This window comes from Aulonocara sp. 'chitande type north' Nkhata Bay, linkage group LG10 (assembly GCF_057382095.1).
Source record: "Aulonocara sp. 'chitande type north' Nkhata Bay isolate Kocher_YH1m ecotype deep benthic linkage group LG10, A_spYH_male_GT1.1, whole genome shotgun sequence".
NCBI classification, from domain to species: domain Eukaryota; kingdom Metazoa; phylum Chordata; class Actinopteri; order Cichliformes; family Cichlidae; genus Aulonocara; species Aulonocara sp. 'chitande type north' Nkhata Bay.
The window spans coordinates 33,528,590-33,541,505 of NC_141353.1; the positions used below are offsets into that span (position 1 = coordinate 33,528,590).

General features: G+C 40.9%; 1 protein-coding gene across 1 annotated transcript in view; it reads left to right on the top strand.

Annotated features, from left to right (window-relative positions):
- Positions 1-6,192, top strand: part of fgf11b (fibroblast growth factor 11b) — a 41,007-nt gene extending 34,815 nt beyond the window's left edge. Inside the window, exon 5 of the mRNA XM_086309601.1 lies at positions 1-6,192. Within this exon, the coding sequence (XP_086165727.1) occupies positions 1-137 (137 nt within the window). The 3' untranslated portion in view covers positions 138-6,192.
- The last annotated feature ends 6,724 nt before the right edge of the window (positions 6,193-12,916 follow it).

A 12,916-nucleotide genomic window follows, 5' to 3' on the forward strand; every position in this document is an offset into this window, starting at 1 on the left:
TTGCAATGTATAAGGAGCCATCGCTACACGAGCTAGTCAGTGAGCCAGTGAGCCCACCTCGGAAGACGGTGAAGACATCAGATTCGCCGTCCCTAAAGAATGGACAGAAAGAAGCTCCCAAGGCTGAGGCCTCATAGCACAGGAGAATGAGGGTGGGACAAAGGGTAGCAGTGACACTTGAAACAAAGTTGCCCACTATGCACTGAGGGTGGCTGGGGGAATGGTGCTCAGCGGCCACCTCATTCCAGAAGTGCACTCCAAGATGCTGAGGGATAAAGAGTCAGCAGTCCATCAGCAGCCAAGAAGACCTAAGAGAGGAGTCCCCCCTCACCTGAAACCAGTGAAAGGAAAGCCCAGGGTCTGAGCCAGAACTCCTACCACCGCCACCCCACCCTTTCTCCCAGTGTCACTTCTTTCTGTACCTGTTGTGATTTGCTTACGTGCAGCCCCATTTATTTCTCCGTCAGGATCAAGCTTCTTTGTCTGCTGACAGTTTCATCTTTTCTCATATGCCTTCCCCATCATCAGCTCTATTGTACTGTATAGTCACCACACACACACACACACACACACATCCAGCACTGACTCCGCAGGATAATCCTCACCCATGGGCTCCCTCTTGAGCCCTAAAGTTGGTGACAGTGTGGCTCAGCCAGCTTTCCACCCACCATCTGCCTACCAGCTAATCACTAAGGTCAACTAAAGCTCAAAGTGAGATGATATGGCTTAGAGACGAAAGAAATCTGCAGGAAGCTTGGGTCGGGTCAGGTCAGCAGCAACTAAAAACGAATCCTTTTCCTCTTTTGTTTGCTTTCTTTGCTAGCTGTGATAATAACCGGATGATGCTAAAAACCTTATATTGAATAAGCAGAGAGGTGGGGATGGTTGCTTCAGTCCTGCTGGAGATAAGAAAGCGGAATATTTGAATTTCACAACAAATGCTATAAAGTTCAGGAGCAAGGAACTGCTTGGTGTAGGTGTAAGCAGTGGTTCCCAGTAAAATAAATTAATAACCTGAAGCAGCTACTCTTCTTGGGAAGATGAGCCATAAAATATAATTTACTTTCATGTATTTTTGTTTTTGTTTTTCCAGACTCTAATGGAAAGGGTCAAAAGGCTTGAGCAATATTTATACCAGCAAAATCAAAAACAGGGGCAGCATAAGTAAGTGAGACAGTGCATGACACCCTCTTTCTACTGCAGTAATCTCTAACGGGTGATCGCTAATTATGGCGCTCGCTCATTAAAGGCTACAAATGAAACAACTGGCTCATATTTTAAACCCAGGGTGGATCAGTCACCTGAAAAAGCACGCCAGTGTACACTTTGCTCGGCATCTGCTGTCAGAGTAAAGCCAGGTTTGAAGCCCAACATCAAAGCCGAAGGAGCCTCTGAGTTGGAGCACTTGTTATTCTGAGGATGTCTGGCAGCTTATCCACTCACTAGCTTTATCAAATCACCTTGGAAGAATTGCCCTCAAAAATGTAGTTGTCTGAGTGAACGTCTTGCTGTGATTGTATTTTAACCCCCTTATGTCGCTGTCTTTTAGAGTATAAATGTGAGGTAAGATTCTCTGTGAATGAGTGCATGCACAGAGGATAGAAAGAGAAACTGTGGGTAACCTCTACTATGTCCTTCAGACACAGCACAATGTCTTTGACATGTCTGTGTCGTGGAATAGGTGATACTTTGTACCACTCATCACATCTTTTGTGTGATGTGTATATATTTTAAATGAATGAGTGTCCTCAAAGGAATCTTCATTAAATGTAACTTTTTTTTTTAGTTTCAATTAACCGGTATTTTGATTGCATCGAGACTGAACTGCATGCAATTTTAGAATTGTATGCAACTGACCTGATACAAGGTGTCTAAATGGGAGATGTCAGGGATATTTCAGTAATGGCTGCTGTTGGGTGCTGTCTGCTCTGGTAAGTCACTGAGGGGAAAAACAAATGTCACCACAATGTTAAGTGAATGGTGCATGGATACTACCAACAAACACAGACAGCGTTAAGTCCCTTGCTATGACAGGAAAGAGCAATGTTGGGAGATGGGGAAGCCAAACGGGGAAAAAAAAATGCCTATTAGATGGCTGCTAAAAATTCCCCGATAATTCTAGGAATTTCTGTGCATTGGCAATAGAGTTTAATTTGAATGGTCACATAATGTGCAAATGTGCAGACATGCTACAGAAAGTGAAATAGAGGCTTTACGAATGTGCCGTATTGAGGGTGAAAAGTAAGTCAGAAATTGTGTGCGGAATTGTAAAGAAGTCATCACACGGTGGCGGTTATTTAGGAAGAGTGACGGATTAGGAGGTGTATTCTTGAGGAATGTTGATAAGGAATGTGTGCAGTAAAGTAAGCAAGAATTTTGGCAGGATTGCGCGCGGCATGTGGGTATGATAATGAATGTGAGACAAAGAGGCACTGTGTGCTATTTAGGACAGAGGGTCTATGGAGGAAATTAGTTGGAGGGCTTTTCATTTTTTTATCAAGTCTTTCATTTTTCTGGGCTTTTCCAGAGGGAGCTTCACTCAGTTTAAATTTGGATATTTTGTCCTTGCATTGCAGACCTACAAATATCTATTTTGGAAACCCAATGTTCTGCCTCTCGGAGGAGTCTGGTACAGCCTTGTATGGGTTCTAACCATGCATTACTAACTACTGCATGATATAAATGTGTCTGCACAGCAGGCAGCACACGATTTTGAATTCTGAAGTTGATCACAAGTTCACTCTATGAAAGGGAAGTACTTGAAGCCCAACGCAGTGAATGACTGACAGGAAAGGAATGAGATGTAATAGCTTTTTTTTTTTTTTTTTTTTACCAGACTTGCAACTAATAGGAACTTTAAAAACACAAAAGAGTATAAAAATGTATATTTCTGAAGCTCCAGTTCATTTTTTAAAGAAGATTTTAAGAAATAACCCTCAGCACCCTCTGTCGCTTGATCCAAATTCTTCCGTAGATTCCTTAGTCCCAAAAGCCAATCAGTCCTCACCTCTGTAGTAATGACGAATGCCACAGTAAGTTGTCTGATGGTGATACTGCAAGTAGACAGCCTAGATCAGAGAATGTCAGGTCTGACGTGAAATGAAGAACAAAGTTGAATGCTTTACCAGAGGGGCTAAATGGAAAAGTATGGCTTTATGGCCATGAAGCAATGTTCTGCAATGTAGAGAAGTTAAGCAATGCAGCTGTTAAGTGAAACTAGTCATGCTCTTGAATGGAAAAGTTAGGAGAGGAAAAAGACATGGTGGTCCTAAAAGTAGAAAAGCTGTTAAGAGGATCTTTGTTATTGTAGTTTAAAGTCTGAATTGTTCTGCTTTGCAAGTGAGAATACATTTATGAATACAGGTCTCGCAAAGCTAACAGTAAGGTGGTGACATGGAAAATTAAAAAAAAAAAAAATGTTATAGTCTGCGTGCCCACACATGAGAGGTTTAAAGTCGTAATCCCTATCCCACACAGATCCCTTAACATTAAGTTTCTTCTCAACATCACATTGCCTGTGTAGGTGTGCATACCTTTAGTGTCTTTATAAGGTCTCTGTGTGTGAGTGTGTGTATCTATGACTAACAGTATGGTAAGACAAGACAGAGAGGCGAGAAAAAAGAAAGGGCATGAGACTGAAACAATGATCGATAGACTCAATAAAACGCAAACGAAAAAAACATCAACCCTGCAATAGGTGCAAAAATCTCCCCAAGGTCTGCCAAAGACAGGGAAATCCATTTGATCATGATGAACTCAGAGGGCTGTTGTTTGATTTCAACCTGTAAACTCAACAAAGGAGCCACATGGACAACCCCCGGTGGAGGAGGCTTTTACACTGGATGATGAATAAATAGTTTTCTCTCATTTTGGAACAGTGTGAGCATCAGTAGCCATAGTCTGCTTCGAGACACACATCTGCGAAAAGTAAACCAGTTAAACCAAAGGTAAACTGAACCTTAGAAGCAGCAGTTTTACTGCACTGTACAATAACTAACCAACATCCAGGGAATTCTTTGCAGCAAACCCTGGTAACATTTCATTTGACATGCGCAAAAACAAAACGGCCTTTTCAGGCATAGCATTTATCCATGCGCTACACAAATTCAATCTGAGCCATGCACCTTTTTGAGTTTTACATTTTACAAAATCTATTTTACCTGCATGCAGGATTTTCTTATTGCTTTCTAATGAACACTAATGATCCTCAAAAATCCACAAAACCGTGAACCAACTTAACCTGCATTCACAGTACAGAAATGTGCGCCATGGAGTTTGTCAAATTAAAGGGAAAAATTATGTTTAACTAGCACCCTCTAATGGATGTAGTTGGTTGCTAAGAGGCAGAATTTTTAATCAGGGGCAGAAAGCCACAGTGCTGAAGGCATAACTTCAAGAATTTTTTTTCCTTCCACAGAATTTTAATAAGATGGCAATATATCATGACATTTGGCTGTTTGCATCATACCCTAATGTGGTTATAATGTGCTCGTCGTGGGTTCCTAATGTGGTTTTGATGCCACCGCCTTGCTATGCTGTAAGTTTAAATAGTCAAAATGCAGCATCTCACTGAATTTGATTAATGCTATCCCAATGAATTATTTTATCTATTACAACTCACAAACAATCACTAATGGTACATGACAGTGGTCCATACACAAGAGATTTAATATAAATTGGATAACACAATATGCACACCATTATAAAATACAGTTTTCTAAAAATCCTTTCCCTCTTGCATAACCTAAGTGGGGTTCAAACTGATGGATCTCATTTTTGAAGGCAGTTGTGCCAACTAAATACCTCAAAAACCATCCTAAATAAATTATAAATTGGTCCTGGAATTACAGCAGTACAAAATGGATGTGTGCCACGCTCGCTGTTCCAAGCGTTTTAAATATTCAAAACAGGACACTAACAGAAATTGAGTCTTGGCTGCAACATTGTTTTTTTAATAGTTCTTTCTGAATAAGGATTTGTTTAATGTGCAGAATGCACAAAGCCAAATATGCTGAACCTGTGGAGTATGCTGATATTTCTGCTGTTTCAGTGAGTGAATGGCATCTTTCAGGAATGCCTGAGTATGTGAGGAATCTACACAGGGTAGCAGACTGCTTCCAGACAACAGAAGTCGTCTGGATGGTTTATATGTGCAGGATGCTGTCAGTTTACATATATGTTAATACTAACAAATATTGTATATCTGATCTACTAACACATATTTTCATTTTCTTAAAACTGTACTAACTGTGTTAGTGTTGTACTCTTTTTTTTACTGCCTTTCTGTTGTTATACCTTTTCATGTTTTTCGTTGATGTTGTTTTTATGAAGAATTGTTCCTATTTGGTTGGACTTGCTCGGTTTTATTTGTTGTATTTGCTCAGCACTGTTGAACTTACACCGATGGGGAAACTTCCCCCAAAAAGAATCTCACTGTGTGACCGAGTCAGAAAGATAAAATAAAAACAGCAGAACAGTTTCTAAAGCCAAAACGTGTTCAGCAATGACCTTGGTGGCATCAGACTTACGGTCACACGAGTCTTCCAGACGGTTTCCCACTCTTGTTCTTACAGACTCTTAACTTCTCTCTCTCAAACTGATCTCGTTGTCTTCCAAAAAACAAACAAACACTTTAAAAAATGAAAAAGATAAAGAAGCCATAAATAACACTTGGCCTTGGCACCGATTATCCACAGAGGGCAGGCCTGACTCCTCAGGCACCTCCCGAGTGTCACCAGGGATTTAAACACGGACTCCTTGCACTAAGAGCCCAAAGAAGCAGCAGAAGCAGGGACGTTCTGGCTTTTCTGGATATGCCAAGAAGCAGCAAAGCAGGAGTAAAGACCAGCAATATGCAACCAGAACTACCAGCCTGCACTCAAGGAGGGGAAACAAATCTAACACGCTAACTGCACTCACAACTTGCAGGCTATAATGACAGTCTGCAATAAGAATTACTGACATGGGTTGTTTTTTTTCTTAATTTTGTGGTTTTTGCAAAGCATGCATACTTTAATGTTCTTTGGCTCCTTACGGATGACTCCCTCTCAGTATCGACAGACACGTGCCCTCAATTCACCCTCTCTCCATGATTGCCATCAGACCTGTGTACATATCTACAATAACTCCTACATGAAATGAAAGGAGATGTCTTATTCTGATATAATATTCAATAAAATAACATATATTTGTATGATTATAAGCAATGTTCTCTGATTTTTCTGTGTGATTTCTTTTTGTCTCAGCTTCCTTCTAAATCTTTCTTAAAGGCATTAGCTAGTAACAAAATGAGTTTCCCCTTTAATGCGCTGTAGGACATTAACATTTTTCCTTTCCTTTATTTGTCCTTGCAGTCACATAGCTTTTATTATTCCATAGTCTGATCTATGTAATGTCAAAAAAATACATAAAGTAAAAAATGTTTTTGAGCCAAGTTACAATTATGTTAGAAATAAAGAAGTATCTCATTGTTTTTTTTTAAATGTAGGTCAGAGTTGAGCTACGGGAGACAAATAACAGAGGGTGGCAGCTCAGGATGAATCAGCTGACCTGCCCCTATTCTTCCCTTTGTTTCTCTAAAGAGCATGTGAGATTGTACTTCGTCCCTCATTTCCTAGTCAAATAAACTGCACCTTCATGATAAATTTTAAATAGTAATGTTGACAGCACTGGGTCAGACTATGTTGACTACAGTAGTTATAAGACAGCATGGGTATTTCAAGTAACAGCTAAAAGATGGACAGAGGTTAACCAGTCTGCAAAGAACAATATCATTTAGATAATTTCATAATTTACATAAATCAATTAGGATACAATCAATAAAAGGAGAAAAAATAGCAGTAGCAAGAGAACATCACAACAGGCAGAGTAACGTATGCTAAGCACAATGATAACAGGAGAACAGTTTTGGTTAGTTCCTAATAAGATGCTGTATTTACAGTGCAAATTAATGACCTGTGTCAAACCTGAATTAACACCTGAGAGCCCGTAAACTGCACACAGAAAGTCACTTTCCATCTGTAGTGTACTGCTAGCTAAATATTAGCAGCAATCACTGCATAAAAGGGTGATTGTTATTGGAATTGTGTAGTATCAACAGGCATGTGCTGATTTTTATATGCCACCTTACTTTATCAAAGCTTACTTAGCTTACCCAGAATCAACTGACAGTACTGCAAGATCTTATCAAACCCACCTGCTAACTGCTCTTCTTCTCTTAAGAGTATAAGTAAGTGTCCTGGCTCAAATTAATTATACTAATAATAACATAGTTTAGCATCATTTTCTGGAATTATTTTCAAATCTTTCAAATCTTATATTTTCCGAACTTGTCTATTGAGGACAATACAGGATCGAATGAAAAGGTTTTGTGTCCAGTGTTGTTGATGTCATGATGTTGCAGTGCACTCACACAAAAGCATGGCTTGCCATTAATGGTTGCTGCAGGAGAAAGAAGATGAAGAGGTAATTTCATGACACACATCAGTGATGTAGATTTAAAACACACTTTAACTGAAATACAGCAAAAGTGTAAACTGTTTTGATAATGTGGGGACATTAGTTACGTTAGCTAGCTAACTAGCTAGTTAGCTAATAATCTTTAGCTACTTATATCACTAAAGGTTATTAGCTAATTGTAACCTTCTGATCCACTGGTCTGCTTGTATCTCATGAGTTGCCAGCCAAGGAGCTAATGTGTTATTATTTCAGTCTGTTAAAACATTTCTATTCCTATTTTGATCAAATTGAGCTTCAGTGTTTGTTTACAATACAGCTCCAGATCCTGGTGATAGCAAGTCAAAAAGATGTTACCTGTCCATGTCCAACAGCAGCCTGTATTCAGTCTAAATATTGCTATAAACTGAAACAGATCCGTTTATGTATTTTATTCACTGTAACATGTAAATTTACCAAAAATGATAAAGCTGTAGTTTCTGTTTTCCACACATTCATCGATGATGATTTCACATAACTAAACAGTGTGCTGTCCTGTTGTCGATTGTGGACGCCCCACTTGCTATATATATATATATATATTTTTTTTTTTTTTTTTTTTTTTTTTTTTTTGAGGGTGTACACCTCACCCCTGACGTTGTTGCCCACCTCTCAATTTTAAATACACGTTAGACATTGAGGTCTAGCAAGAGGGACTATGCGCTTACCTGCTGCTCTCTGGCAGGTAGCTCCATGCCCTCCTGGGTTTTAAATGCACCTTAGAACACACATGCATCAACACTACAATGAGCGGGTGGAGGGAGGTTTGGAGTCTTCCCTCACCCCCATTCTCTGCGACCTGCTGGAGCGGGGGGGCTAGGAGGAGGAGTTGGCCGTCCGACTGCGGTCTGGAGTGTGGGGCCTCCCTGCTGCTGCGGAGTCGGGGCGGTCTGCCTCTCCCCACCGCAGGGAAAAGGGTAACACCACCTGGGTCTGGGTGCAGTTCCCCCCTCCAGGGTCAAGGGTACCTAGACCCGGTTCGTAGAGTATGCTTGGGGAGTGTGATCGTGTGTACAGCGTCTCTTTATGTTTGTCTCCACGTTGGTTGAGTGTGGAGTAAGTGCATATGAGAGCATGAGGGTGGGAATGGACGTTTGTATCTGTGTGTGCCTGTATGTCTGTGTCAGGTTGGGTATCAGACGCCACCTCTCTAGGGACATCTCAGGCCCTCCAAGGTTTGGAGGCCTATCTCCCCCCCCCCCCCCACCACCACCACCACCACCACTTCCCCTGCCAGTGGCGGACTCCCTCAGACATCGGTGCGTTGGTGGTTCTTTGTGTCTGGGGATGGGCGTCCAGGTACACACCGGCTCACTCCTTGGCGGCCGCTTATCCCGATAAGCCTGGTCCCTCGTTCTTCCTGTTCTTGCCTGGAGCCTGGGGCTCGCTCGGGCCACTTCGGAGGTGGGGTGCCCCCGGCCTCTCAGCCTGGGGCTCGGTCACTCAGGCACAGCTGGCTGCTGGTGGAGCTCACAGGCGCGTCACTGCAACCCCCCCTGGCTTCTGCTCCGCGGCTGCTGAGTGAGCCCTCATCTGGGACTCTCCTCAGCTCTTTCTGGGACAGTGGCACGGCTGCCCCTCTGTTGGTCTTCCTTGGTCTCTTGTGTTCTGGGGGCCTCTGGATGTCTGGAGTTTTGATCTCCTCCATACCTGCTTCATGCCCTGGAGGACGGGGCTGTGGCCCCCCCCCACACCCTCTAGCAGATCATTACATGAAGGAACTTTTTAAAAACAAGCACGTCCATGCTCACAGGTGTACACACGGGTGAACACACCCACAAACTACACCCTTTTTGGCTCCTACCTCAAAGCACACTGTGTTCTGTTGATCTTATGTGCTGCACAATAATGTTTAATATTTAGTATTTACTGTCATATTCCCATATATCATTGTGATGTTGTTTATTCTATTACTCTTGTTCTCTTCTGCTTGTTCTCTTTTTTCTTTCTCAACAGGTGATCCAGGTGATCAGTATATGCATTTTTTTTCTTTTTTTTTTCTGCCCATTCTGTTGGTTTTTGTTTTTTGCCCTTCTCCCCCGTCCCTCTTTCTTTCTCCCCTTCTTTCCCCCAGTCAAGTCTGTCCCGTATTCAGCAAGTGAAAATAAAATAAACAATAAAAGGTGAATCAAATGGACCATTACGGCAAGGCTGGGATGGTCAATTTGGTAAAGTAAATCCGTTGGGCATCTTTCTTTGCCTTTAGACAATAATTCTGATGGCAAAAGAGCCAAACGGGACAGGCCAAAAAAAAAAAAAAAAAAAAAAAAGATTATATTTTTGTCATTTTCTAGTTTCTAGTTGAATGAGGAGGGTGGAGATAGAGGGGGGGAGAGGACAGGTTGCACAAGAACAGGAAGAACGAGGGACCAAATAGTGAAGTTAACTGGAAAAACAAAAGTTATTTTTCACAAAGTAGGTTTTTTTTTTCATGTATTTCAGTGATGCTCAGTGTGCTTTCCAGTAGCACACTTAAAAAAAGCCAGTGGACATTGTAAACATAGCCTATTGATATGAATGACAGGTTTTTACAGGATTCATGTCACTCTAAACATGGCTTGAACAGGATGGATGCCATTACATTGACGTGGACTATAAATGTATTCTCTATGGTGGCCCCTAGAGACAAAGCACGTACAAACTCCAAAACACTTGCAAACTCCAAAGCACTTGCAAACTCCAAAACACTTGCAAACTAAAAAACACATGCAAACTCCAAAACACGTACAAGCTCCAAAACACTTGCAAAATCCAAAACACTTGCAAAATCCAAAACATGTACAAACTCCAAAACACTTGCAAAATCCAAAACACTTGCAAACTAAAAAACACATGCAAACTCCAAAACACTTGCAAAATCCAAAACACTTGCAAACTCAAAAACACATGCAAACTCCAAAACACGTACAAACTCCAAAACACTTGCAAAATCCAAAACACTTGCAAACTCAAAAACACTTGCAAAATCCAAAACACTTGCAAATTCCAAAACACAACGGAAGTGCTCCAGGACGCTAGGGGCAGTGTTGAGCTCGATTTGCAAAATAAACCACCAAGATCCGTACCGGAAACCCGATCGGTACCCCGCATGTGCGAAAGGTTTCTACTTCCGGTCGTAGCGTTTTACGATAGTTACAGGTCAGAGTATCTGTTAAGATGTTAAGAATAACAAGTATATCTTAAAATGTTTGCAATAATGAAGCATTTCAGTACAATGTAGACAAAAACGAAAAATAAAAAGATAGTTACGGATCAGGACTCCCCGATCCTTACTGCGCATGTGTAAAGTCTGACCGTACAAATTGGGTCTACCCGATCCGTACCGCGCATGTGCAGATGTTTTCTTCTTCTTCTGTTAGTTTAATGGCAGTGTACTCCCCAGTGTACGAGGATACCGCCACCTGCTGACCGAGCGAATAAACCCTGTTATAAACTGAATTAGCGTCATTACAAACGTGTGTTTGTAATGACACTCTCTGTTGAGGAGAAAAGCATGAATTTCTTTGTATACGGATTATCCATTGTTTAAATGTCCCGGGCAGTCGAAAAGGAGGCAGAGCCGTTGAGAAATGCTAGGAGCTAACTGGGCACTAACCGTATCATTCAAATATATTGAATGTCGCAATGTTGGCAAAGAGAGGAAGTGACGTAAGATTTGCGCATGCGGGGTACCGATCGGGTTTCCGGTACGGATCGGGTAGTGACAGTGACAGCTGCAAACCCCAAATCCGGTCATTGGTACTTCCTGGCTTGTGTAGTTACTAGGTAACAAAAGCTCAACACTGCCCCTAGCGTCCTGGAGCACTTCCGTTGTGTTTTGGAGTTTGTACGTGTTTTGGAGTTTGCATGTGTTTTTTAGTTTGCAAGTGTTTTGGATTTTGCAAGTGTTTTTTAGTTTGTACGTGTTTTGGATTTTGCAAGTGTTTTGGAGTTTGTATGTGTTTTGGAGTTTGCATGTGTTTTTGAGTTTGCAAGTGTTTTGGATTTTGCAAGTGTTTTGGAGTTTGCATGTGTTTTTTAGTTTGCAAGTGTTTTGGATTTTGCAAGTGTTTTGGAGTTTGTACGTGTTTTGGAGTTTGCATGTGTTTTTTAGTTTGCAAGTGTTTTGGATTTTGCAAGTGTTTTGGAGTTTGTACGTGTTTTGGAGTTTGCATGTGTTTTTTAGTTTGCAAGTGTTTTGGAGTTTGCATGTGTTTTGGCGTTTGTACGTGTTTTGGATTTTGCATGTGTTTTTTAGTTTGCAAGTGTTTTGGAATGGGGTACATGATGCTCTGTGCCGAGTCTGCTTAATAAAGGGAGGGTTTGTACTGTATGAATTGAAAAACTTTGTGCACATGTCTAAGGAGTGGCAGTGTGATTTTCCAGTGTTTGTACTGAATAATGCCACTTTAAGCTTGATGATTTGTTGGACTTATCTGCTTTGCCAAAAATGTTTCTTTAACTTCTTTAAAGACTTAGCCTTTGCCTTGTGTTTAATAACTAAAGGCTCCACGCTAAAACGGGTGGATTAGATTGAAATCTCTGATCATTCACTCTAAATTACACTCAAAAAAGAACTATTTGAGTGAACATTAAAAAATAATGGAAAGGATTTCCATGTGATTAAATTGCTTTATTTTAGCATTATACAGTTCTGTTATTCCAACTTAATGTACTTGAGTGTGACCAACTTAATTAATTAATGATGAATCAACATATTTACTTTAGTTGAGTTCAGCTTAATTCAATTGAGTTGATCCAACACATGCAAATTATGTTAGTCCAAAGAAAGTACATAATGCTACTAGAAAGGCATTTATTAACATGGAAATCTTTTCCATGAGTATTTTAAGTTCATTTAAAGAATTATTTTTGGAGTGTTCAACAAATCAGAGTCTGGTTAACATAAAGCTTGTCATGCGCATCTTTCCCCCCCCTCCAATTTATTGGATTTAAGAAATGCCATCACACTTGTCTATCCTTTTCTGCTTGTCCTGGGGGGTAACTGCACATACCCAGAGAGACACAAGGAGAACATGCAGACTCCACACAGAAAGGCCCTGGCCAGTTGGTGGATTTGAACTCAGAACTTTGTTGCACTGATATAACAGTGCTAACCACCATGCCACCAAGCTGCCACTCCATACTTTAAAAGAAGTTGGAAAGCTGTGAATTTGATACAGAATTTTCTTTATGTTGTTGTCCTTGACAGGTTAAACCACAATAAATAGCAATAGCATACACATGGTGTATGTATGCTTCTCTGCCTGAAATAACCCCCGATATTTTCTTGTCCATGACTTTGTAATATTGCGACTCCAGGCTACAAACCAGAGTATATCATGTCATCACAACAAGAATCTCTTTTTTTTATCCCTAGCTAGCGGCCAGCAAGGTAGGCTGTCCACGAAGCCAATATGCACTGTGGGTTCCGTAGGGATTC